At 48.3% G+C, this 26830-nt stretch overlaps 1 protein-coding gene across 6 annotated transcripts; it reads left to right on the forward strand.

Moving 5' to 3' along the window:
• The first annotated feature begins 726 nt into the window (after positions 1–726).
• On the forward strand, positions 727–25845 carry PABPC1L (poly(A) binding protein cytoplasmic 1 like). Of its 6 annotated transcripts, XM_079126955.1 has the most exons (15): positions 727–995; positions 2958–3151; positions 6122–6237; positions 7866–8005; positions 8146–8240; positions 12681–12818; positions 14473–14568; positions 17795–18061; positions 18798–18888; positions 19627–19752; positions 21346–21452; positions 22231–22324; positions 23503–23633; positions 24230–24304; positions 24610–25845. In XM_079126955.1, the coding sequence occupies exons 1-14, from the start codon at positions 803–805 to the stop codon at positions 24296–24298; spliced, it is 1857 nt and encodes a 618-aa protein (XP_078983081.1). In that variant the 5' UTR covers positions 727–802; the 3' UTR covers positions 24299–24304; positions 24610–25845. The 6 variants fall into 6 exon arrangements, 5 of the variants coding, with proteins under 5 accessions (XP_078983081.1, XP_078983080.1, XP_078983082.1 ...); XR_013761809.1 differs by lacking the exons at positions 24230–24304; positions 24610–25845 and having other exon boundaries at positions 22143–22324; positions 23503–23558; XM_079126954.1 differs by having other exon boundaries at positions 23503–25845.
• Positions 25846–26830: the final 985 nt, after the last annotated feature.

A 26830-nucleotide genomic window follows, 5' to 3' on the forward strand; every position in this document is an offset into this window, starting at 1 on the left:
GAGGCTGCAAACAGCCTCACTGCTTATTTTAGGGGCACTTCTTTGGCCCCTCTCTGCTCTTAGGTCCCTACTGTTCCCATGCAGGCTGGATCAGAAGTAAACCCCTGGTGAATGCAGGTGGAAAGACTTGCTCCACAGAGGTGGGAGGTGATGCGTCACGAAGTGGTCTTGGCGGTATAACAGCGAGTGGCAAGGAGGCCTTAAGAATAGGGATCCTCGGGTTCTCAGGCGCAGCCTTTAGTCCCCAGTCACAAAGGCGTTTCCATTCTCTGCACAGAACGGCGGACTGGATCGCGCTGTTTCAGAAAAGCCTTTCCGCAGGCAGGATAGCAATTCTGCACCCAAGTTGAAACAGCGTGTCTGGCTCGGAATTTTCCCCTCTGTAAGTGAAAAGCGCAAAAAGCAGTTTTTAATCCTTGACAAGAGGGAGTCCCCATTCATTTCACAGAGAAGGAAAATGGGTCCAGAAAGGCACTGCCCCACCCGGGATTAGAACTCAATCTGTAGCCCCGCCCTCCGCCCTGCTGAGCTGCTCCGCCCGCGCCGCGGCGGCTCTACCCGGGGTCGGACGGGGGTTGCGCCCTCCTCCGACGCGGGCTCCGAGATGTCCCCCACCTGCGCCTTGAGGTGGCTGAGGGCCCCCAGGTGGGGTGGGGCTGGGCTCCGGCGATTGGCGCGCAGGGCGCGGGAGGCGGTAAAGGGAAGGGGCGGACGGGCACTCGCAGGCCAGGTTCCTGCCCACTGAGCGCGGGTCACGCGGTGACCCGCTTCTTGGTCTGCCCCGCACCCGGCCGGGTCCACCATGAACGCCGGTGGTCAGGGCTACCCGCTCGCCTCGCTCTACGTGGGCGACCTGCACCCAGACGTGAACGAGGCCATGCTCTACGAGACGTTCTCGCCCGCCGGCCCCATCCTGTCAATCCGCGTGTGCCGCGACGTGGCCACCAGGCGCTCGCTGGGCTATGCCTACATCAACTTCCAGCAGCCTGCCGACGGTGAGCCCCGGGGAGGGCGAGCGGGAGCGGGGGAGCCCCAGGTCCAGATAGACCGCACCCCGCAGTGGCCGCCCTCTCTTTAATCTTCCATTTTGCAGCCAGGCAAACTGAGACCCGGAGATGCAGGGTCGTGGAAGGGGCTCAGTAAGTGAGGCGAGAATTGGCAATTAACCGCGTTGTTTACAAGTATTGCCCTGCTTTGTAAAGAGGAGAGACAAGTGAAAACAGCGAAAGCCTTGGGATAAGGCAGATCTGACCGCCGCCCAAAATAGAAACCCAGCAGCTGTAGTTACCCAACTATTCCGAGCTCTGTTGCTTGTCGGCAAAATGGGGGTCCTTTCTGCCTTCGAGCGTGGTTGTGAGGATGAGAGATTCGAAGCACCTGGGGAGGAAGATGGCCAAGATGACACAGCTGGAGAGTGCAGAAGCCTCGGGCAGCCTTCCAGGCAGCCTGATCTACACTGGTGTCTCCACTTTCTCCATCCCGGAAAAGTCCTCCCTTCCGGGCTGGTTTCTCAGCGCCCATAGGATTGATTAGAATTTGTATGTAGATGAGGAGAATTTGTAGATGAGTATGTCTGCACCTATTTTGAGAGTAGAGGATAAAGGAGCCAAGCTGAGGCGAACCACCCCAGGACCTCACAATCTATAGACAGGGCTAAGGCTTACCCGCCAGAGCAGAAAGAACGGAGAACTGTGTGATCCCAATGAGTCCAACTTGAAAGGCGGAGGCAAGAAGGATCCCAAGTCGGAGGACAGCCTGGGCAAGCTGTCAAGACTCTGTCTAAAAAGAAAAAAAGGGAAGTGGTTAGTGGGCTGGGGATGACACTCTGGTAGAGTGCTTGCCTAGCGTGTGTGAGGCCATGGATTCCAACCACCCCCCCAACACACACATGCGGAATGAGAACCTGCATTGAAAAATAATGAATAGTAGCTGTAATATTGTGGTGTAACCCTCCAGAAACATGACCCAAAAAGGCCTGCCCCACCCACGTCCACAAGAAAGTGACTTACTTTCTTGGGCAAGTTCACCTGAGTTGGGGGTTTGCTGTAGCTGAAATGGATTGCAGGGTGCTTTTCCCCTTCCTCTGCTCTCCCACCTGCTATCTTTTCCTGGCTTCCCAACCCCTCTGCAAGCATGGCGAGTGCAGCGGGACTTGACCTTTTGGTCCCAGTTCATAGACAGGGGAACTGAGCTGCAGAGACCTGGAGTCTTGCCCCTGGCTGCTGATGCCAGGACTAGATGAAGAACAAGGGCTCCTGAGGCTTGCTCCCCTGCGCTTCCTCCGCTCCCTCCATGCCTCGGAAACTGAGTCCCCAGAGCAGAGTGTATTATCCTAGAGGCTGTGGCAGTGGCATGAGGGTGGACCTGGCCATCTACCAAACTCCTATTGCACATCAGTGCAAAGTGCAGGCATGTCACATTGCATGCCTTACTTTCCGGTCTGTCCAACAGCCTGGTAGGTGGCATTGCTTCTTTGTTGTGAGAGAGGCAGGTAATGTCATTTTCCTCACTTTATAGGTGAGGAAACTGGCTCAAGCAGCGTTCACTTTCCTCAGAGGCAGACTACTTGAGATTGAATCTCAGCTCTGCTGTTTTATCACCTCTGAGCTTTGATTTCCTTATACCGCTGCTGTCATTTGGACCCATCTGTTACATTCTCATTGACTCATTGTGCTTCAGAGGACAGAACAGAGCTGGCTCTGTCACTGACCTTTCATCCTTATAAGCCTCAGTTTTCCTTCCGTGAAATGGGGATAGGAAACCTTGCTCGCATGCCTACGGTGAGATGGTAGTGGGAGCTGGGAGTAGCACCATGCGCATTTATTCCTCAGCCCATCCCTCCTGAGCTTTTAGGCTCATGTCTCAGGTGAGAACCAGACAATGGCTTGCTTTCTGACTCTTAACTAAGCATCAGAGATGTTCAAGGTCAGGAAATCCCTTTCTTTCTTCCTGTGCAGCGGAAAGGGCACTGGATACAATGAACTTTGAGGTGATCAAAGGCCAACCCATCCGCATCATGTGGTCCCAGAGAGACCCAGGACTCCGCAAATCAGGTGTGGGCAACATCTTCATCAAGAACCTGGAGGATTCCATTGACAACAAGGCTTTATATGATACCTTCTCCACCTTTGGGAACATCCTCTCGTGCAAGGTGGGTGTGCCACAAATACCTGTGTGGGACAGGATGCTAACCAACACTTCCCTTTACAGTTTACAAGGTCCTTTCGGTGAGGCCCCAGGTACAGCAAGCACAGTAGCTGCTCTATCAAGGTCTGAGGTTGTGCTCAGTGGTGGAGCCCTGGGTTCAATCCTCAGCGCCACATAAAGGTGAATAAATAAAATTAAGGTATTGTGTCCACCTACAACTACAAAAAATTTTTTTTTTTAAAATCTGTGAGCTCTCTGTGTGACCAGCCCAGTGGTAGCTATCAACAACCATTAATTTAGATCATAATTCTGCAGTTAGAGGTTTGTTCTGAGCTCAGCGGGCAATTTGGTTTGGCCTTGGCTGGGCTCCCTCATATGCCACTTGAGCCTGATGGGAGGCCTCTAGGGCATATGAGGCAGTGCTTGGCTGTAAGCTGGGAAACTCGGCTTTCCTCCCTGTGGCCTTCCATCCTCCAGCAGGCTAGCTTGGGCCATTCTCTTGGCAGTGGCAGGGCCCCAGTAGGCAGAAAGTGGAAACTCACTGGACATCCTGAGACTTGAACTCAACTGAGACACCATCATTTCTGCCAAATATGGGCCAAAGAAAGACACAAGACTAGCTCACATACAGTGTGAGAGGGCACTAGAAATTACAGGATAAAGCCTACAGGAAGGCCATGAATGGGGGCCGTCATGGCAATCAATGGATCACATCTTGTTTCTGTCATGCATACTAAATACAAATGCAACTACTGAGCTACACCCCAGTCCTTGCCACATCTTAAGATGTCTTTGGGAGCTGGAGATGTAGCTCAATGATAAAGCACTTGCCTAGCATACACGAGGCCCTAGGTTTGATTTCCTAGCATCAAAACAAAAAGATTTCTCTTCCAAAGAATGCAAGTTCAATCAGAGTAGTGACCTTGTGTTTAGTCACTATTGCATCCCATTATCTTGACTGGCCATGAGCACATAATAGGTGCTCAATAAATATTTGCTGAGTACTACTTTGTGTCAGGCACAGTTCTTAAGTTTTAATGCCTCGCACCTTCCCTGTAGATGAGGGACTTTCCTTGTGGCTCAGAGGAGCAGACTGAGGCTTCAGGTACAGTAATATGCTAAGGTTCCCTGTGATGGGGCTGCTCCCCATTTTTGAGGATCAGTGGAAGACAGACACCCTTAAGTAGCAATGGCAGATTCATTAAGTTCCTCCTTGCGCTAGGTTTTCTGCACATATGGCCACATCCAATTTCTTTCCACAGTCCCTTAAAGTGTGCAAAGGAGGACCACTGAGTTGCACTTGAGAATAGAAGTTGAGAGTTGGAGTCACTTGTCCACAGTTATGCTGCATTGAGGGTTGAGTTTTTGTGGCAGAATCAGAATTTGAACTAATGAATTTGCCGCTGAAGAAAACTGAACAGGAAATAGTATGTCCTTCCCCCCATATAGACCTCGAGGTCCTCTGGGACACTGAGGATTAGACTGAAAGCTGTGTGTGATACAGGCGATTCTTTGCAGGCTTAATGAAGCCCTGTTGTGGGCCAGGTTAGAAACAAGGCACATGTGGTCCCTAGCCCTGGGCACTCTTAGGCCAGTTGGAGATGGTGAGATTTTTAGGAATAGCTGGAAATCAGCTCTGAGGGACAAGCATGGTCATCATGATGAGGAAGGAGAGAGCCATTTGGCTGTCAGGGAGGTTTCCGTGTGGCTGTGGGAAGAGTGCATGACCTCAGTCAGGTCACTGAAGTGCCAAACTCAGTTGCTTAGCAGGGAGGCAACATGAGGTCAGACCATGGTCTTTGGGGCCAGATGTCCTGGGTTCAAATCCTGTCTCTTCCACTTCCTGGTTATGTGATCTTGGGCCACTTGTTTAACCTGCCATACTTTGGTTTCTCTTAAAAAGGAGACAGTGGTAGGAGGAACCTTCCTCATAGGCTTGTGGTAGGATGAACCGAGTTAGGATGTACAGCCAGCAGAAGGGCACTTGCAGTGCTGGAAAGTATCCAAGTGGCAGGTCAAATAATTAAGGAGCTATTTCTGCTGGCTGACCTTGGACTAGTCATTTATTTCCATTTTCCCTTTTGGACTCAGGTTAAAAATTGTCTGGCAGGGTTCTCCTCGCAAACATAACAAGAAAAGTATATGATGCCCTTGGCAGGTGTGCAACCCAGAGTGGGGTCCCAGTCAGCATGACTGAGCATGGATGAAAGAGCCCTGTCTGGGGTTGGGGAGGTCGGGGGTGTGCGCTGGGCATTAGAAGCAGGATTAGTTGTGCAGGTCATTTGGAAAGCCTCATATGCTGAGAGTTTTGTGCACAGTAGAAGCCACTGGAGCTTAAAGAGACTGGTCAGAATCACATTTTAGAACATCCCAGGCTGGGCACAGTGGTGCATGCCTGTAATCCCAGCTACCTGGGAGGCTGAGGCAGGAGGATCACAAGTTTGAGGCCTCGCTAGGCAACTTAGTGAGACCCTGTCTCAAAATAAAAAATAAATAAAAGGGCTGGGAATGCAGCTCAGTGATAGAGTGTCCCTGGGTTCAATCCCCAGTCCTGTTGAAAAAGAAAGAAAATGGGCTGCAAAGATGGGGGTTTGAAGAGCCGCTGGCGTAGGGAGGCTGTTACAGCTGGCTCGTGGTGTAGGTGGAATGTGTTCATGCTGAGGGTATAACTCCTTCTTACTCTGTTAGCTTAAGCAAGTGGACTGATCTCTTCCAGCTTTGGTTTCCCATCTCTGCAACAGGGCTGTTTCATGACTAGGATTATCTTTCTATTTTTGGTGCTAGGGATGGAACCCGGGGCCTGTGCATGCTGGGCAAGCTCTGTCCCACTGAGCTCCACCCCAGTCCTCACAGGACTGTCTTACACATGCACATAGCACGCGCTTGGGTACTGGACATTCACTTGTCATCCTTTTCTCCTGGAGCCTCCTGTTGGGGGTGGATGATCTGTCTATCCTTCCTCCCTATGGTCCAGGTGGTATGTGACGAGCATGGCTCCCGGGGCTTCGGCTTTGTGCATTTTGAGACCCATGAGGCTGCGCAGCAGGCCATCAGCACCATGAATGGGATGCTGCTGAATGACCGCAAAGTGTAAGTGACCTGCCTGGGGGAGGGACTGTGGCTGGAGGGATAGGATCATGGCAGCCACCAACTAGGAAGATGGGTCCCAGACACTGGGCAGCAGTCTTCCTGGAAGCATGACCTCAGGGCAAGCTGCCTGACCTCTCAGGGACTCTCTCCTAATGTCAGACTGGGTGTTAGAGAGGTGTCCTGGGTCAGAAATGAAGTGATGATCTCAAAATTTGAGAGGGGACAGCTGAAGGCCAACTCATCCCTGGACTCAGTGATTTCATCTGTTTACCAGTCTTCTCAGTATGGCTTGTGTGTTGTTTCACGGGACTTGGGGACAGAAGGAAAAGCAGGCACATGCTTAGCCTGTCCAAGTCCAGTGGCAACCCCACTTCACAGATAGGAAGACACAGATGCTGGCGAGAACCTGCTTCTGGCCGCTCCCCTCCCCAGTGTTGATTCTGTCTGGCTGGTGACCCAGCCCTCAGTGCTGTGGAGTGAAGGTGGCTTTGAGCCGTGAGATGCACCCGGGGCATTTTGCCTGGGTCCCTCAGGAGCGGGTCCTGTTGACCTATCACACCGCTCTAGGTGGGCTTTTACCAGTTCTCAAACAGGCGTCATTTTTGTTAGCGACTATTTACTCAGATTTACCTCTACCATTTGCTTTTCATCACCACCAGCATTTCCTGTGCTCAGTTCTCTTTCTTGGGTTTGAACCCAGGGGTGCTCTACCACAAAGCTACACCTACAGCCCTTTTTATGTTTGGAGACAGGGTCTTGCTAGGTTGATGAGTCTGGCTTCAAACTTGCAATCCTCCTGCCTTACCCTCCCACGTCCCTGAGACTATAAGCATGGCTCCTGCACACAGCTATGCTTTTTTTTTTTTTTTTCCTTTGAGGGTACGTGCCATCTAGGTGTGGTGGTGCATATCTGGTGGCCCAGCTACTTGGGAGGTTAAGACAGGAGGACTGCTTGAGTCCAGGAGTTTGACACCAGCCTGAGCATCAATGAGACTCTTTAAAAATATAAATAAAAAGGAAAAAGGAAAAGGGTGCTCACCAAGATGTGCTTACATGAACTTGGAAATTACTTAAAACTAATGTCGTATTTAAGTGACTTCAGTCCATCCACCAGAGTGACACTGGCATTGGCCTTGTCTGATCGACTAAGCCCTGCCTTTCTAGTGCACCCAGTATGTGTTAAATGACTGAGGAAAGCCCTGTGATGTGAGTTTGATCCCAGTTTTATAAGAATGAGCACAGGCTCAGAGAGGTGAAGTAACTTGCCCAGGGCTGCACAGTGAGCCAGATGCAGACTGAGGATTCAAGTTCTTGTCTGAATCCCAAATTCATGCTCTTACATCCTGTGCTCTTAGCTGCCTGGTATATGGTGTGTGTTCGTCACAAGAATGAAGTCTTCTGAACCTTACCCTCGGGACAAGCTCTGGAACACGGCCTCTTGGCTGTTGGAGGGTCTTGGATAGGTTCAATCTATGGGGTATGGCCCTGCCCAGTTGCTCAGTGGGGGATGTGGAGGCAGGGAAGGACAGCGACCGGCTCAAGTGACCCAAAGTTCCTGGGTGGGTAGGGGGTGTGGTGAGGGGGTGGCTAAGGGCTGGCAGCTTCCTAACCTGGTGGTGTGTCCACAGCTTCGTGGGCCACTTCAAGTCTCGCAGGGAGCGGGAGGCAGAGCTGGGAGCTCGGGCCCTGGAGTTCACCAACATCTATGTGAAGAACCTCCATGCGGACGTGGGCGAGCAGGGCCTGCGGGACCTCTTCTCCCCGTTTGGTGTGTGTGTTCCCCAAGGGAGGAGGGGACCCCTACTGCTCCTCTTTTTACACCCAGGTGTGCCATGGACGAGGGCCTTCCTGGGGAGGGAACATCCGGGGCTCCCCAGCTCCCCTTTGAGCCAGGTTGGTCTTTCCCAGGAAAGATGCTGAGCGTGAAGGTGATGAGGGACAACAGCGGCCACTCCCGGGGCTTTGGTTTTGTCAACTTTGAAAAGCATGAGGAAGCCCAGAAGGTAGGATCCTCCCCACGGCTCTGCTCCAGGGAGGAGGTACCGAGCCAGAAAGAAGGGAGACCAGGAGCAGGGCCCTCCAGCTGCTTGTGGAGGGGAAGGAAGTCCCCTCTGCTTGGGCCAAGAGGGTGGAAGAGTCCCATTTGCGGTGAGGGCCCTTCTGGGCCACAGGCTTCATCCTTCATCCTTCCATGGTCACTTCTAAACCTTGAGGTTCAAAGAATTGAATATTTAGGCAGGGAAGCAAAATCATCATCAGATGTAAATGTTTACTCATGAACTGGCCACTTAAGACAGTTATTCTTCAAACATTTATCCTCACTAACACTAGTGTAAAAAATAAAACCCATAAAAAATCCTAGCCACTGAGTCAGGCGATGCTTGGGTCTGACTTCTGATTTTTGTGGTTGAGCTAATGAAAATTCAGTTCAATGTCCATAGATAACACAGAGAAGATGATTTCTTACAGAGGATGCAGAATTTTTATGCAGTTAACTGGCCTAAGTCTGCTAGATCCTTAGTTTAAGACACAAATATTTTCTTTTTTTTTCTTTTTGGTATTAGGGATTGAACCCAGGGATGCTTCACTACTGAACCACACCTGCTAGCCCTTTTTATTTATTTTGAGACATGGTCTTACTGTGTTGCTTAGGGCCTTGCTAAGTTGCTGAGAGTGGTCTTGAACTTGCAATCCTCCTGCTTCAGCCTTCCGAGTCCCTGGGATTATAGATGTATGTTGCAATGCCCAGCAAAGACACAAACGTTTATTAAAGACTTACAGTTCTCATAGTTAGCAAAAAGGATTCTTTTTTACTGTGAAATACAACATGAAGTAAAGGATGATTACAATTGTCTTTTTTTTTTTTTTTTTTTTTTTTTAAATTGGGGATTGATCCAGGAATGCTCTACTTCTGAGCTATATCCCTAGACCTTTTAAATTTGAGACAAGGTCTCACCAAGTTGCCCAGACTGGCCTCAAACTTTGGATCCTCCTGCCTCAGCCTCCCAGGTAGCTGGGATTACAGGCATGTGCCATCACACCTAGCAGTAATCATGTCACCTTGCTTGCTCCTGTGTTCAAGTTACCCACATGTAGTTGAAGTAAGATCTTGAATTGAAGTTATTTTCTAACAGACTAATTATTTATTTTTTCTTTCATTCTGTCTCTGTCAGGGTTTGACCTGAATGATGCCATTTTTTTTTAAATTTATTTTTATTGTAAACAAATGGGATACATGTTTCTGTTTGTACATGGAGTAACAGCATACCACTTGCGTAATCATACATTCACATAGGGTAATGAGGTTTGATTCATTCTGTTATTTTTTCCTTCCCCCCCACCCCTCCCACTCCTCTTTTCCCTCTATACAGTCCCTCCTTCCTCCATTCTTGCCCCCTTCCCACCCCCCATTATGTGTCATCATCTGCTTATCAGTGGGATCATTCGTCTTCTGGATTTTTGAGATTGGCTTATCTCACTTAGCATGATAGTCATACAATTTCATCCATTTGCCTGCAAATGCCATAATTTTATTATTCTTTATGGCTGAGTAATATTCCGTTGTATATATATACCACAGTTTCTTTATCCATTCATCAATTGAAGGACATCTAGGTTGGTTCCACAGTCTGGCTATTGTGAATTGAGCAGCTATGAACATTGATGTGGCTGCATCTCTGTAGTATGCTGATTTTAAGACCTTTGGGTATAGGCTGAGGAGTGGGATAGCTGGGTCAAATGGAGGGTCCATTCCAAGTTTTCTAAGGAATCTCCACACTGCTTTCCAGAGTGGCTGCACTAATTTGCAGTCCCACCAGCAATGTATGAGTGTACCTTTTTCCCCACATGCTCTCCAACACCTATTGTTGCTTGTATTCTTGATAATCGCCATTCTAATTGATAATCGTGAGATGGAATCTTAGTGTAGTTTTGATTTGCATTTCTCTTATTACTAAAGATGGTGAACATTTTTCATATGTTTGTTGATTGCTTGTAGATCTTCTGTGAAGTGTCTGTTCATATCCTTAGCCCATTTGTTGATTGAGTTATTTGTATTCTTGGTGTAGATTTTTTTGAGTTCTTTATATATTCTGGAAATTAGTGCTCTATCTGAAGTATGAGTGGCAAAGATATTCTCCCATTCTGTAGGTTCTCTCTTCGCATTGCTGATAGTTTCCTTTGCTGAGAGAAAGCTATTTAGTTTGAATCTATCCCAGTTGTTGATTCTTGCTTTTATTTCTTGTGCTATGGGAGTCCTGTTAAGAAGTCTGATCCTAAGCCAAAAGTTGAAGGTTTGGACCTACTTTTTCTTCTGTAAGATGCAGGGTCTCTGGTCTGATTTCAAGGTCCTTGATCCATTGTGAGTTGATTTTTTTTTTTTTTTTTTTTTTTTTGTGCAGGGTGAGAGATAGAGGTTTAGTTTCATTCTGTTGCATATGGATTTCCAGTTTTCCCAGCACCATTTGTTGAAGAGGCTATCTTTTCTCCATTGCATATTTTTGGCTCCTTTGTCTAGTATGAGAAAATTGTATTTATTTGGGTTTGTGTCCGTGTCCTCTATTCTGTACCATTGATCTACCTGTCTATTTTGGTAGACAATACCATGCCGTTTCTGTTACTATTGCTTTGTAGTATAGTTGAAGTTCTGGTATTGCGATACCCCCTGTTTCATTCTTCCTGCTAAGGATTGCTTTAGCTCTTCTGGGTTTCTTATTCTTCCAGATGAATTTCATGATTGCTTGCTCTATTTCTGTGAGGTACATCATTGGGATTTTAATTGGAATTGCATTGAATTTGTATAGCACTTTTGGTAGTATAGCCATTTTGACAATATTACTTCTGCCTATCCAAGAACATGGGAGATCTTTCCATCTTCTAAGGTCTTCCTCAATTTCTTTCTTCAGTGTTTTGTAGTTTTCATTGTAGAGATCTTTTACCTCTTTGGTTAGATTGATTCCCAAGTATCTCATTTTTTTCGAGGCTTTTGCAAATGGAGTTGTTTTTCTCATTTCCCTTTCAACTGTTTCATCGCTTGCATATAAAAATGCTTTAGATTTATGCGTGTTGATTTTATAGCCTGCTATTTTGCTGAATTCATTGAGGTCTAGAAGTTTTCTGGAGGAGGTTCTTGGATCCTCTAAATATAGAATCATGTCATCCGCAAATAGTGACAGCTTAAGTTCCTCTTTTCCTATTCGTATCCCTTTAATTTCTTTGGTCTGCCTAATTGCTCTGGCTAGAGTTTTGAGGACAATGTTGAATAGAAGTGGTGAAAGAGGACATCCCTCTCTCATTCCAGTTTTTAAAGCGAATGGTTTCAGTTTTTCTCCATTAAGAATGAAGTTGGCCATGGGCTTAGCATCAATAGCCTTTACAGTGTTCAGGTATGTTCCTACTATCCCTATTTTTTCTAGTGTTTTGAGCATGAAGGGGTGTTGTATTTTGTCGAACGCTTTTTCTGCGTCAATTGAAATAGCCATATGATTCTTATCCTTAAGTCTATTGACATGATGGATTATGTTTACTGATTTACGGATGTTAAACCATCCTTGCATTCCAGGGATGAACCCCACTTGATTGTGGTGCACAATTTTCTTAATATGTTTTTGGATATGGTTTGCCAATATTTTGTTAAGGATCTTTGCATGTATATTCATCAAGGATATTGGTCTAAAATTTTATTTCCTTGATGTGTCTTTGCCTGGTTTGGGTATGAAGGTGATCAGACTTTATTTTTTAAAGCAAAATTGAGTGGAAGGCACAGATACTCCATATGTCCCTTACCCCTCCATGTGCATGGCCTCCCCCATTGTTGGCGTCCCCCACCAGAGTGACATATTTGTTACAGCTGATGAATCCGCACTGATGCATCCTTATTACAGGAGGGCTCATGCCTAGGTTGTACATTCTGTGGGTTTGGGCAACTGTATTAGGACATGTATTTATTGTTTTAATATCAGTGTGTTTGCTACCCTAAGAATCTGTGCTCTTTCAACCTTCCCTACCCCCCAGCCACTGGCCACCACTGATCTTTTTACTGACCTCACATTCTACCTTTTCCAGAATGTCATATATTGGAAATCACACAGCGTGTAGCTTTTACAGGTTGGCTGCTTTCATTGAGTGATGTGTGTTTAAAATATGGGAATACTTGAATATATTTAAAAATGATTAAATTTTAAATTTAAAATTTTTATTAAATTTAAAATGATTAAAATTTTAAATAGGGGAAACTTTGCAAATCTCAATTTTGTTTTCCAAAATAGAAACCTAATCAAATTTTAAAAATCTATAATTCACTCTGCAAAACTTTTCAAATGACCTTTTTCTGGTACTGATTATTCTTGGCTCACAAGGCCAGTCTGGTTTGCAGGTAGTCCCCTCTTAGGCCCAAAAGGTGGGACTAGAGGCCAAGATTACCCAGAGTTTGCTCCCCTCCCCAGGCTGTGGACCAAATGAATGGGAAGGAGGTGAGCGGGCGGCTGCTGTATGTGGGCCGAGCCCAGAAGCGGGCAGAGCGGCAGAATGAACTGAAGCGCAGGTTCGAACAGATGAAGCAGGACAGGCAGAACCGCTACCAGGTGAGGCTGGGCCTTCCCGTGGGACTGGTTGGCATCCTCTGCCTCTGCCCACTCCATACTTGTTGCATCCTCCACTCATGGACAAAGGGCCCTGTATAGTCCAAATGCTCATAGAGAAAATCCTACTCCAGGCTGAGAATAATCAGGCCAAATATGTCACATCTAAAAGTGGGAATGTTGTGCAGTCATTAAAATTATATTAAGTTAATGTTTAAAAATTGTAGATCTTTTACAATTTAAGCCTTCTATGGGAAATGAACCCCTCAAAAGTTGTTTTTTTTTTTTTTGGGGGGGGGCGGGTACCAGGGATTGAACTCAGGGGCACTCAACCACTGAGCCACATCCCCAGCCCTATTTTGTATTTTATTTAGAGACAGTGTTGCTGAGTTGCTTAGGGCCTCGCTAAGTTGCGGAGGCTGGCTTTGAACTCCTGTATCCGCCTCCTGAACCACTGGGGTTATAGGCGTGTGCCACTGTGCCCAGCCCCCTCAAAGGTTTTTAAAAGAAGTTCTAGATCCCTCATGGAGAAGAGCGTATGTGTGTGCACCCCAAAGCGTATGGTGTATTCCACACGTACCTACACCCGTCCTCAGAAGCTCCCAGTGAGGAGCAGTTTTTCCTCTGTACCCTAGGGACATTTGGCAATGTGTGAAATTTTTGGTGGTCATGTTTCGGGGGCAGGGTGCTACTGGCATCTACTGGGTAGAGGCCAGGGAGGCTGGCAATATCCTATGATGGACAGTACACCCTGCAACAAAGAAATATCTGACACAAAATGTCACTATGCTGAGGTTGAGAAACCCTGGTGTGTACCCATGCAGGCACCATTGTGCACACAGTTTCGGGGGGTTATAAACTTGGAGGAGACCATTCTCAGCACACAACATGAGCAAGCAGGATATACAGCTGTGCGACTGTGGGGTCTCAGTTCTGTCGTGCATTCACACACGTTTGTGCTTGGGCAGACTGGAAGGAGGACATCGAGGCCCTGGGAACAGCCATCATCCAGTGCTGAGGGGCTGAGGTTAGACCTCGGGAGTCAGCTCTGTCTGCCACTTACGGGCTGGATGATCAGAGGCGATGCACTTGACCTGTTTGTGCTTCGGTTTTGATGTGGGCAAAATAAGGATTAAAGTTTCCATCTCTTAAGGATTAAACGTTAAAATGTGTACAAGAACCCAGGGGAGTGCCTGGCACCCAGCTGGTGGTGGACTGGCAGCTGGACCCCGCCTGGGGGAGCTCTGGTTCCAGCTGCTCCTCCTTGACATGTGGAGACCTGTGTTCCAGCTGAGCTCTGAGCTTTAACCTGCTGTGGGACTCGGCATCCCTCTGTGGCTCCCATGTATAAGTGTGAAGAGGCCAGGGAGGTGGGGACCCATGCAGTGAATGAGGGCTGCAGGAGGGAGGGCTTCCTGGAGGAAGTGGCAGTGCAGGCAGCCTTTGGCTTGGCAGTGAGGGGCCGAGGGATTGTGGGGGCTGCAGCTTCTGGGTAACAGGCGTGCTGAGCCACTGGGATGCCGGGGTGCTGTGGGAGTCTGAACAGGAGGCTGTCTGGCAGGGCTCTTGATGACCCTTGTGGCCACGGCAGCCCTGTAGTTCAGAGGCGACCTGGGGCTTTTGGGGGCGGGGAATCGAGCAGTGCCCTTTCCTACAGGGCGTGAACTTGTACGTGAAGAATCTGGATGACTCCATTGATGACGAGAGGCTGAGGAAGGTGTTCTCTCCCTACGGAGTGATCACCAGTGCGAAGGTGAGGCCTGGGGCACCTCCAGGGCACAGCCACCCCTTCATCCTCCCACCCCGGGGCCCCCACCAGCCCCTCACTGGGCGGTCAGGGAGTGGGTGCTGGGCCTTTTAGGGCTCTGACCCTCGTAGAGCTTGGAGTCCGGCTGTAACCTTGTCTAGGTTGAAGAGGAAGAAAGTAGACATATGGTCTACTACTGGATTTGTTGGGGTGCACTGTAGAAAGTATTTATTGAGTGCCTACTGTATGCCAGATTCTGGAAATTTATGTCTCAAAATTTCTGTGGACCTTTGTTTTCTGGCCTTGGCCAGTGACATGATAGGAGGGAGGGCTTCCTGGAGGAAGGGGCAGTGCAGGCAGCATTTGACTTGGCAGTGAAGAGGTGTGGGGGCGGATTAGGAGCCTTCCTCAGAGATCAGTGTGGACAGCGGGGCTGGGGACCTGCACATATATGATGGTTGGGGCCTTAAAAGGCAATCTGGAATTTCTCTTAACTGTTGAATTCAACCCTAAACTTCTTTCAGGGAGCCTGGTATCTGGAGGAAGGGGTCCTAATTGGGGGGGGGGGGTGGCAGGTAAAGGGCCTTTTGAAAAAATGTGACAGAAAGCTATGGGACTCGGTGAATTTGACCAAACCTGATATAAAGCTACGGGTCCTCTTTGCGAGCAAGTACAGGCACACCTTGTGCAGTAGGTACTGGAAAGCTGGACTCTTTACTATTTCCTAGCTGTAGAATCTGGGCAAGTGGAAGCAACCCAGAAATGGAAGCTACCTCTAGAGGCTCCTGAGCGCTGTGCAACGGGGCTGCCTGCGGAGCAGATGCACTGCATATGCGGCAGGACAGGGGTGCTTGTCATCGTTCGGCACATGGAGATTCACTGACCTTAGAGTCCCTGAACAAAGGGAATATATAAATCTGGATTGCTCAGAGTTGAGGCACCTGGGGTGATCATCTTTTCAGTAGGCCTCAGGTGAAGAGGATTTTTTTTTTTTTTTTTGGCACCAGGGATTAAACCCAGGAGCACTTAACCACTGAGCCACACCCCCAGCCCATTTTTGTATTTATTTAGAGATAGTCTTGCTGAGTTGCTTAGGGCATCACTAAGTTGCTGAGGCTGGCTTTGAACTTGTGATGCTCCTGTCTCAGCCTCCTGAGCCACTAGGATTACAAGTGTGCACCACTGTGCCCAGCAGGTTATGAGGATTTTATATAATTTTATGTATTTTCCATTTTATATAAAGTAGTGATTGTGAAAATTAAATGAGTTGATATATAAATTAACTACTATACTTAGCTCACAGTCAAATTCATAGTAAATTCTACATGTATACTAATTTTTATCATTACCATGTTTTTTAATTACCAACAGTTCTTTTTTAAAAATTTTTTTAGATGTTGATAGACCTTCACTTTATTCATTTATTTATATGTGGTGCAAAGAATCAAACCCAGTACCCCACACGTGCTAGGCAAGCACTCCACCACTGAGCCACAACCCCAGCCCCCTGTTTTTTAATATATATATATATTTTTTTTAATTGTTGATGAACCTTTATTTATTTACATGTGGTGCTAAGAATCAAATCACTGAACCACAACCCCAGCCCCCTGTTTTTCAATATATATATATTTTTTTAATTGTTGATGAACCTTTATTTATTTACATGTGGTGCTAAGAATCAAATCACTGAACCACAACCCCAGTTCCACCCCCAGCCCTTTATACTTTTATTTTAATTTTTTTTTTTTTTTTTTGGTACAGGAGATTGAACCCAGAGGTGTTTAACCACTGAACAAAATCCCCAGCCCTTGTTACTCTTTTATTTAGAGACAGGGTCTCACTGAGTTGCTTAGGGACTTGCTAAGTTGCTGAGGCCGGCTTTGAACTGGTGATTCTCCTGCCTCAGCCTCCCCAGCTGCTGAACCTACAGGTGTATGCCACCAGGCCCAGCCCTTTTTATTTTTTGAGACAAGATCTTACGAAGTTGCTTAGGGCCTTGCTAAATTGCTGAGACGGGCCTTGAACTTGCAATCCTCTTGCCTCAGACTCCTGAGTCACTGGGATTACACGTGTACGCCACCAAGCCTGGCATCTTACTAACAGTTCTGAACAGAAATTCTTAACAGTATTTTTGTGTCAACACCTCTGTCCAGTGAGCCTGTGGATCCTTTGTAAAAATACTTTCAAATGATAAAATTCACAGGATTATAAACAATTTTATTGAAGTCTAACATCAAAATACTTAAGTGGCAGCAGTAAAAGCTTCTTTATTAATGCATTAAACTAAGATCTCTCAGGGTAGCAGAGTAAGTGACAGTTTGAGATTAGAACAGTGACATGATTTCTCTTCATGAGAGTCACAGGCCTGGTTAATATTGCCATGATAATATTGCCATATTCATAATGGAAGGAAATGCTAATGTGAAAATAAGGATGTCACTTTTCCCCATCAAGTTCACAGCCCCAGAATTCCATAATGACTCCCCTGGGGGGATCTGTGGACATACCCCCAGTATAGCTGGGGGGTGGCCGTTTGAAAACCACTGAGTTAGAGCGTGGGCCCGGAAAGGGGAGGTTGGGAAGAGCTCTAGCCCTTAGCATGCAGGAGCCAGGCCAGCATCTCAACCCAGGAAACCTTAAGAGCGAAATGTGGATGTGATCCTGGAAGAGAAAAAATATCAGTTACAAAAGTGAGGTCCAAATGAAGTGTGGAGTGAGGTGAGCTAGCAGTGTCCTGGCTAACAGCACCATGCTGGGGTCGGAGACTGGAAGAATGTGCCCGGCTAGCGCTGGGGAGGCTGCGAGAGGCCCAGGGCTCTGTACTGTGCCTGTGACTTTTCTGTAAATCTGAAGTTACTCCAAAACAGTGAGGTTATTTTAATAAGGCTGAGAACATCTTCCCCAAACTCCTAAAGAACTTGGCCCAGGGCCTTGCAGAGGCAACAGAGGTCGCCTCTGGTGGTTTTCGGTCCCTGGCTGGGTGACCTGGACAAGTTCCCTTTCTTCCCATAAAGTAGGAGCTGCAGGACCTCCCCCAGCAGGAGACTGGGCATGTGAGCCTTGCATTAAGGCACAGTGTCTGGCACACAGTGGCCTCAGTAAACACAGGGTGCTCGGCTTATCCCCTGAGCACAGGTGTCTCACGGGGCTTCCTGGGGGAGGAGGGGGGAGCAGGGCCCAGGAGTCTTCCTTCTCCACCCCAGCAACCCTTGTCTTGTCTTGCTTTTAGGTGATGACAGAGGGTGGCCACAGCAAGGGGTTTGGCTTTGTGTGTTTTTCCTCTCCAGAAGAGGCGACCAAGGCTGTGACAGAGATGAATGGGCGCATCGTGGGCACCAAGCCGCTGTACGTGGCACTGGCCCAGCGCAAAGAGGAGCGGAAGGCCATCTTGACCAACCAGTACATGCAGCGCCTCTCCACGGTGCGGGCCCTGGGCCGCCCCCTCTTGGGCTCCTTCCAGCAGCCCTCCAGCTACTTCCTGCCCGCTATGCCCCAGGTGACAGTCTGCCCGTAGCTCCCGCCACACCCTTTCCCTGACAGTCAGGTAGAGCAGGAAGGCGGGAGCTTCCCAGGGAGAGGTTCTGCAGAAAGCTCCCTAGGCAGCTGTCCCAAACCCTGAAGCTTAGTCGCCCCATCTGTAGAAAGGTGGAGCGTCAGGGGGCATCTCCGCGCCTGAGAGGTTCTTGAATGTTGTGCAGGAAGATTCCTCTGGTCAAATAAGTTGGGGAGATGTTGCAGCAAACAAAAGGAGCCTAAATTTCTTTACTGTATCCACCATCCTACCTAATATGGTGACATCCATTATGACTCCCAGAGAGGCAGAAAGCAGGTAGCATTTCCGCAGCTTCATGGTGGTTTTTGTGGGATGCCTGTTAACATCTCCTTGGATGATTGTTCTGAGGAACATGGTTTGGGAAAGGACCTCATGGTACTTAGAGGAAGTAGGAAGACGTAAGCCATTGAAGGCCACCAGGTTGGTAACATCCCCCTTATTTTGGCAGTTGCTTCAACTGGCACGGAGGCCTGATGAGGAGCAGGGATTGAAAACTGAGCTCTTTCCCTAAAGGGTTCAGGGCTAATGGACCTTCTGAGCCAGCTTTGAGGGCTTTTGCGAACCTGTTCCCTGGAGGGGACAGGAGAGTTCCCGCAGTAGTATCCTGAGAGCATGAGCTTTCGCACTCACCCTCCTCTGTTGCGGAGCCCCTCATTCTAGGTCCTCTTCTCCCACACAGCCTCCAGCCCAGGCTGCATACTGTGCCTCTGGCTCCATGGCCCCCATCCAGCCTGCCCCCAGGTGGACGGCCCAGCCACACAGACCTTCATGTGAGTGACGCAGCCCCCTTACCCTCAGCCCAGCCTGTGGGTGAGGGACCCAGGAAGCAGTGTATAATGCAGGGGTCAAGCCCCAGGGTGGGGTTCCTTCACCTCTCTGCCTCAGTTTCCCCTTCTCAGCGTGGGCCTGAATGAGTGTGCATGAAGTGCCCCATCAGTAGCCAGGCTGTAGAAGACATGCGCTGGAACCACTGTCCCTTATCTCCAAGGCTTCTCTCATTTATAGCTGAAAAATCGGGGAGGCTGAGGCAGGTGACTAGTGAGTTCAAAGTGGGCCTCAGCAACTTAGTGAGGCCCTAAGCAACTCAACAAGACCCTGTCTCTAAATAAAAATATAAAAAAAGGGCTGGGGTGTGGCTCAGTGGTTAAGGTCTATGGGTTCAATCCCTGGTACCCCCCAAAAAAATCGTATAAAGCTGAGAAAATGAGACTCCTCTGGCTATACTGCTGAATAACCTCCCTATGAAACAACTTCACATTCACTTGACACTGTCTTGGGGGACTTGGGTGCATGACCCTGGTACTTAGGCATTTCAGGGCTCTGGGCAGACATGAGCCGGCTTTGTCACTGCAGATTTCCACACTCCTCCTCCCTGGTGTTCTGGGTTGAGGTGAAGTCGCTCATCTCTCCTGTCAATTTCTAGTTCCCCTTCCCAGCCCTGGAACCTCCAGGGCATGGTGATTACATCCCCACAAACTTACTCTCCCCGCTTTTCTCTGTGCTGCAAGCTGTCTACCCTCCAGCCACCTCAGTGGTCCGGCCAACAGGCATGCCTCGGCGCCCCCGGACCCCCGTCAGCATCAGCCAGGCCTCCACCCAGGAGCTAAACCCGGTGCCCCACACCCAGCGAGTGGGTGAGTGTGGGCAGGGCCAAGAGGAATGTGGGTGTGAGGAGGGGAGGGCAAGTTTCTGCTGGGTTGGCACTGGAGGGGAGTCGAGACAGGCCTCCATAGTGACCTTGCCTCTGGAAGGCCAGGCTGACTTTGGAGGCCGTGTATGTCGTGTAGAGTTAGCCTGGCCACCAGCTCCTGGGACTTGCTCACTCGGTGGCCCTTGCTAACTCCTGTCTCTGATCACCTGTTCTTTAAAACAGAGTTAGAATAGTGTGTCCCTTTTGTGAGGATTACTGAGAACACATAGCAAGGAGCTGAATCTTGAATTGTACCACAGTGGCTGTGAACAGGGCGGAGGCTTTGGCTCCAAGGCCAGCACAGCCATTGCTTCATTCAGCAAACCTCACGCCTGTGTGCTGGTCCTGCGCTCGGCAAGTGGGGATTCTGTATGGACAAGCTAGACTTGGTCCTTGGCCTTAGGTGGCTGCCAGGCCCTGATACCCTGCTTTTTTATTGTGGCAAAATGTAACAATTTACCAGTTAACTTGTGGGTTTTTTGGTACTGGGGATTGAACCCAGGAGCATTCTACCACTGAGCTATATTCCCAGTCCTTTTTTAATTTTCAACCAGGGTCTCACTAAGTTGCTAAGGCTGGCCTCAAACTCGTGACCTGCCTGCCTCGGCCTCTGCATTGCTGGGTTAACAGGCATGCGCTCTTCTGCCCAGCATCACTTAACCTCTTTTTTGGTCCTGGGATTGAACCTAGGAGCTTTCCCACCGAACCACATCCCCTGCCCTTTTTATTTTTGAGACGAGGTCTCACCAAGTTGCTTAGGGCCTTGCTCAGTTGCGGAAAGTGGCCTTAAATTTGCAAACCTTCGTTCTTGGCTTCACAAGTTGCTGGGATTATAGGTGTGTGCCACTGTGCCCGGCTCACTTACCCATTTTTAAGTGTATGATTCAGTGGCATTTGGTGCATTCATTCACAATTGTGCAGCCATCACCACCTGCAGAACTTATTCTCCTTGCAAAACTCTATACCCATTAAACCCCAACTCCTCACTTCCCCATCCTTCCATTGCCCGGAAACCACCATTCTACTTTGTCTCTGAGAATGTGACAGGTATTGCATGTAAGTGGAACTATATAAATTTGTCCTTTTGTGACTGACTTATTTCACTTAGCACTGTGTCCTCAAGATTCACTTATGCTGTAGCGTGTGTCAGACTTTCCTTCCTTTTTAAGGCTAAATAATATTCCATTGTGGCATAAATAATATGCCACAAGTTGCTCATCCACTCATCAGTTGATGGACACCTGGGTTGCTTCCACCTGTTGGCTATTGTGCATGCTGCTGCTGTGGATGTGGGTTTACAAACCTCTGAGACCCTGCTTTCAATTCCTTTGGGTACATACCAAAGTGGAATTGTTGGATGATTTGGTAATTGTCATTTTTTGAGGAACCCTCGTGTTGTTTTTCCATAGCGGCTGTTTACACTCCTGCCAAGAGTGCACAAGTGTTCTAATTTCTTTATGCCCTAACCAATGTGTTAGCTTGTTTGGGGTTTTGTTTTGTGGACAGCAGCCATTTGAACCCTGTTTATTTTTTACAGCCAACATTGGTACCCAGACCACAGGCCCCAGTGGGGTGGGATGTTCTACACCAGGCCGGCCTCTCCTGCCATACAAATGTCCCTCAGCTGTACACAACACCCACAGGGTAAGGCTGGCCCAGCTGCCCAACCTCGTCGGGGCTCTGGGAATCCTGGCTCAGAACCTTGGCTAATGTGTTGCTTGTAAAGTTCCATACTTGTGTGCAGTCAGCAGAAGAGGAAAGAGGACCAGGGTCTTATTTTATTTTCTAGTTATTATTTGCTTTGCCTAGGTTCTTACCAAAATTAATTTGGATTTCCATAGTATTTCTCTTGAACAGCAAGTGAAGAGAGTCTAAGAATATGCTGGGTATTGAAGGAATGTGATTAAGCCTCAAAATAGGACTAAAAATATCCACTATCATTAAACAAAAGGCTGTGCATTTTTTTATTTTCCTGTCCAAAAGAGGCCTCAAATTTAGCACTATCATATCCTGTCTAGAATTCCAATGTGTCCAATTGAACTATCTTTTGCATAATGAAAGTGTGGTCTTTGAACAACAAAAACACTTTTAAAGTTACCAAAATGTGACAGGGTGTTCTGGGGACGTGTCCATAAAGCTACCCGATAAGGTGCTTTATTTGGCACTTAGTGATTAGTGATGCATGATTTTCATTTGGTATCGCTGATTAGGGGCCTTATGGGTTCAGAGCACATCTAAGTTAGAACATAACTTTGTCTTCTACTCCACATGCCCTTGTTAGGGTCTCTGCCCCACCTGATTGTCCAGACCTTATCCCCTGCTCCCCTCTTCCAGACCCTTCCTGGAGGCCTGTGTTCACTTTAAGTATTTGGAGGCCTTTCCCATCCCTGTGGTTAAGGGGCATGTCTCCGGCACTGTGTAGGTCCAGGAGCCTGCTGTGCACGTGCCTGGCCAGGAGCCCCTGACTGCGTCCATGCTGGCTGCAGCGCCCCTGCATGAGCAAAAGCAGATGATTGGTGAGTGGCTGACACCCCTACACTGGGGCAGCAAAAGGAGGGCTGGGAGCTGGCGAGCTGCTGCGAACCTCACGGAGCTGCCAGGTGACCTTACCCGAGCTGCCTCTATTTTATTTTTAAAACACTGGTCAGACCAAGGTCCTGAGGCTTTTTCCAGCTCTGCTGTTCCATGATTCACTTTGATGGGAGACACTATAGATATGCAGGATCAGGAGGCAGAGTAAGAAAGGGTAGGACCTTGAATTTATGCTGGGAAGTGGCCCAGGGTGTTAGTTTATCTCTTCTACCGGAAGGAAGCTGTTGCCAATTTCATCTGTCTCCTGGTGCCTACTGCAAGGAGGTGGGAAAAATCTGTGCACTGGCCTAAGAACCGGTGGTTCCCACTGCGCTCTGAATTCCTGGTTCACCTCCATCTATGACATGAGTCCACGTCAAGCCCTGCTAAAAGACGTCATGATCTCTGAATGAGCAGGCTTGTTCCTGGTTGCAGCTGCTTCCCTGCATGGTCACTGAGATCTCCTCACTGAAAGCCTCCATACCATTGATTCCTCAGCTTATTAGGGTTTTGCTATTCCATATCCAATCCCTCGGCTATAAAGAAAAATTTTGAACGTACTTGAAGCAGAAGGCTTTCTTAACAATTCTCTGTAAATGATGTCACTTTCCTCTGGGGAAGTCCTTTCTCCCCCCCCCCCCCCCCCCCCCCCCCCATTTAAGAACCTAATCCTGGCTGGACCCTCCACATGCCCAACACCAACCCTAGACCTACTGCTAGAAATACTGCATAATGGAAGATGAATTTATCCTATGTATTTGTTTCCCACCCTCCAAAAAGTCTCAAGTTCAGCTCTATCATATTCTGTCTAGATGTGTCTAGTTAGAACTATTTCTTGCAAAATGAACAAGAGTAGTCTTTAAACAGTAACGGACTTTGTTAGGTCCTGTGCTATAATTTGTTATCACAGTATCAAATTTGATTCTTCAAACTGTCTTCTAAGGCAGGGTTTGCCATGGGTACTTTGCAGTTGAGAAAAGATGTCCCTATTAAGTGACACAGCCTAGAAGGAGCACTGGGTTAAGAACCCAGATGTCTTCGCTGCTCCACCCAATACCAATCCTGGGTGCTAGGGTATGTATGGGCCAGGTGTGGCATAAGCCATCAGCGGTTGTCTACACAGGAGAACGTCTTTACCCACTTGTCCACCACGTACACAACCAGCTGGCTGGCAAGATCACAGGCATGCTACTGGAGATTGATAACTCAGAGCTGCTGCTCATGCTGGAGTCTCCAGAGTCCCTCCATGCCAAGGTAGGTAGAGCCTTGTCAGCAGGAGAGCTAAGGACAAGGGCTGTCCCAGACGCTAGGCCAGATGAAGCGGATCTTCTTGCTCACGCTACCTGAAGGCCTGCTGGATGTTGGTGTAGGACAGGGCCGCCTTTTTTCTTGTTTTTGGTACTGGGGATAAACCCAGGGGTGCTTTACCACTGAGCCACATCCCCAGCCCTTTGTACTTTATTTAGAGACAGGGTCTCACCAAGCTGCTTACGGTCTTGCTAAATTGCTGAGGCTGGCTTTGAACTCAAAATCTTCCTCCCTCAACCTCCCAAGCTGTTGGGATTTCAGTTGTGCTCCACCATGCCTGATGGGAGAGGGCCTTAACTGAGGGTTTGCTACTTCAGGTTTTGGTACATGGAGCTATATTCTGACTTGGTATAAAGGTTTTCCCCAGTGTCCAACAGTGTACCTCTATCCTGAGAAGGTGACACTGGGGCATGGGATCTTGCAAGCAGCAGTGGATGAGGGTCCACAGACCCTTTATCTATCATGCCGAGGAGAGGGAGGCCCAGGCTCTTTCGGGATCCTGCTGGAAAGTTGCACTAAGCCCCTCCTACTTGTGTCCCCAGATAGAAGAGGCTGTGGCAGTGTTGCAGGCACACCAGGCCATGGAGCAGCCAAAGGCATACATGCACTGAAAACAGGTGGGTGGCTATGGTGGGAGGACAGGGACAGAGCAGCTGAGCCCAGAAGCAGCTGTGGAGAACTGGGCCTCAGGCTGCCTTTCAGAAACTGAGAACCATGTTGTGCTGCTGGCTTTGAAGCACCATGGAAACTGACAGCGTCACAGAAATGATGCTCCATGTTGCTGCAACGGTAAAGAGTGAAGGGGGCGCTCCTGCACCAGCTGCCCTGCCTGGCCTTCCCCTGCGCCCTGGCTGGTTCTGTTAGCTGAATACTGCATGCTGCCATCTTGTAGAAACAACTGTCTTTCCCCTTTCATCCCCAGAAAATGGAATCCTCACTCCTGTGGCTGTCAAGAGAAATAGCATTGCCTGCTCTCAGCTGAGGCCTGTGAACTACAACTCATTTCCCAGTTGAACTGTATCTGTACTTGAGCCTTGTAAATGGAATGAAGGCTGGTCACCCAGCCAGCCACTTTCCTTTTGTTTTGTGCATTAAAAGTGCTGCAAAATCTTGCCTCATAGGAGGCTTTCTTGAGCCTGAGGGAGCCGGAGGCAAAGTGAAGAGCAGACTTGACTGAGGCTTTGGCTGTAAGAAAGAACCCCCGAAAGTACTAACGTACACAGGGTGTGTACGCTGGAACAGAGCGAGACTCTTGGTAACAGCTTCAAACTAGAAATGCCTGGCCCATCGCAGTGCAGTGGATGGTTAAATGGGTACCATCATACAAGGGACTGAAAAAGGGGAAAAGCTATGATCTGGGAAATTGCCCAATCTGACATGCGTGGCATTTCTGGACCCCTGGCTTCAGCACCTTGCAGGGCAGGCAAACACCTTTAGAAGCAAGAAATTGCTTCCAGGCCCTGGGCTGCTGGAGGGGTTGTGTAATTAAATGTAGGAATGTTTAGAATGCCTTCCCAGATCAGGGTCTCCCTCCCCTGCAGGAAATGGAGAAGTCTCTGAGGAAGGTTCTTTGGGACCATTAGGGGTGTAGACCTCAGCTTTGTGGTCTCCCCTGTATCGGGGCAGTCAAAAGATATGGGCAAGGATCACAGCCCAGCACATGGGTACTGCCATAAGTTCCCCAGCAATAAATCCAACTGAGTCTTCAAGGTTGTACTGATGTTCTGCTTTAACTCCTATCTCCCTGTTCTCCACAAATGGTCTTTTTTTGGAGATGAGACCTCTCTAAACTACCCACACTGGCTTCAAGCCTGTGATCCTTCCGCTTCTGCCTCTTGCAGAAGCTCAGACTGTAGACACGTGCCACCATACCTGACTCTCAAATGTATTTCAAATTTTCAAGTTTCTGTGATTCCATCTTCTCTTCAAATGCTGAATCCCGGCACTTCTTCAGGCAGAGGCCTTCTCTCCTCCTTGGTATGTGATTTATAATCACATCTTCAATTTGCACCTGCTTTAGGATGACTAGTCCACTCCTGGGTGTCGTGTCTCATTCTACCTGACATAACTTTTTTTTTTTTTTTTTTTGTGCTGAGGCTCAAACCCAGGGCCTTGTACATTCCAAGCAAGCACTCTACCACTAAACCACATCCCCAGCCAACTTCTAAAACCAAGCTCATGACTTGATGTGCTCCTCCCCCAGTTCTCTGGTTCTCTTCCAGTGGTCTGTTTCCACAGATGGCCCCACTCTCATTCTATTGCAAAAGCCAAAATCAGAGGGCTTCCCCACCCCCTCTTCCACTTCACTTTCCCTCCTGATCTTCCGTATGAAGTCTATTAATTTTTACCCCCCTCAGTCTCAAATCTTCCTACTTCTAAATCCACTACCACCACCCTAGTCCAAACTTGGATGGACTCTGGCAGTAGTAGCCTCTCAATGGCTTTACTACATCTGCAATGGCCCTTCTCCAATATGACCTCTGCCACACAATTGGAAAGCTTGCCTCAGAATGTGCATCTTGCCTCTTATCCTATGAAAGACCTCAGTAGCTTCCCATTGTCACAGGAAGGACAAAACCTGAGACCCTGCACAATCTGGCTCCCACATGGGAATTGGCAGGAGACCCTGTCATTCCCATGTGAAGCCCTTCTCTTGGAATAGGGGGTAGAATTCATTTATGGCTATTCAGACGATCACACTGATAGCTATGTGTCCCTTTTCTAGAAATGTTAACTTATGCAGAAATTTTGATCTTCATAGCCTTTCAGGAGATGGATGGTTATACCTTTCAAACATGGGAAGTTATCACAATATTGTCTTAGTGTTTATTTGAAATTTACCCCAAAAAAGGCTTCTTCATCTGTGAAGGCCAAGGCCTGGCCGCCTGCTTCCAGAGTCCAGATGTGCCTTCTTTCTAGACCTCCATGTGGTTGTGATGGGTGTTGCCACTATAGCTGCCTCAAACCAGTGAAGTCCAAAAGAGGCAACAACGGGATGTGGCTCCCACTCTGACACGGTGCCCTGGCCACACAAGGTGCCCACGGGGGTGTGTCTGACTCCTACATGCACTTGAGCCTAGAGCGTTATTCCTGTCTTCTCCACAGCTCATGTGGTAAGAAGCATGAGCCAGTTCAAATTCATA

The sequence above is a fragment of the Sciurus vulgaris genome, assembly GCF_902686455.1.
Source record: "Sciurus vulgaris genome assembly, chromosome: 2".
Lineage (NCBI taxonomy): Eukaryota > Metazoa > Chordata > Mammalia > Rodentia > Sciuridae > Sciurus > Sciurus vulgaris.

Coding starts and splice junctions, on each gene's coding strand:
- PABPC1L (XM_079126954.1), top strand. CDS start 803: ATGAACGCCGGTGGTCAGGGCTACCCGCTCGCCTCGCTCTACGTGGGC. Junction 8,006..8,145: donor GGACCTCTTCTCCCCGTTTG/GTGTGTGTGTTC, acceptor GGTCTTTCCCAG/GAAAGATGCTGAGCGTGAAG. Junction 18,062..18,797: donor TCCTGCCCGCTATGCCCCAG/GTGACAGTCTGC, acceptor TCTCCCACACAG/CCTCCAGCCCAGGCTGCATA.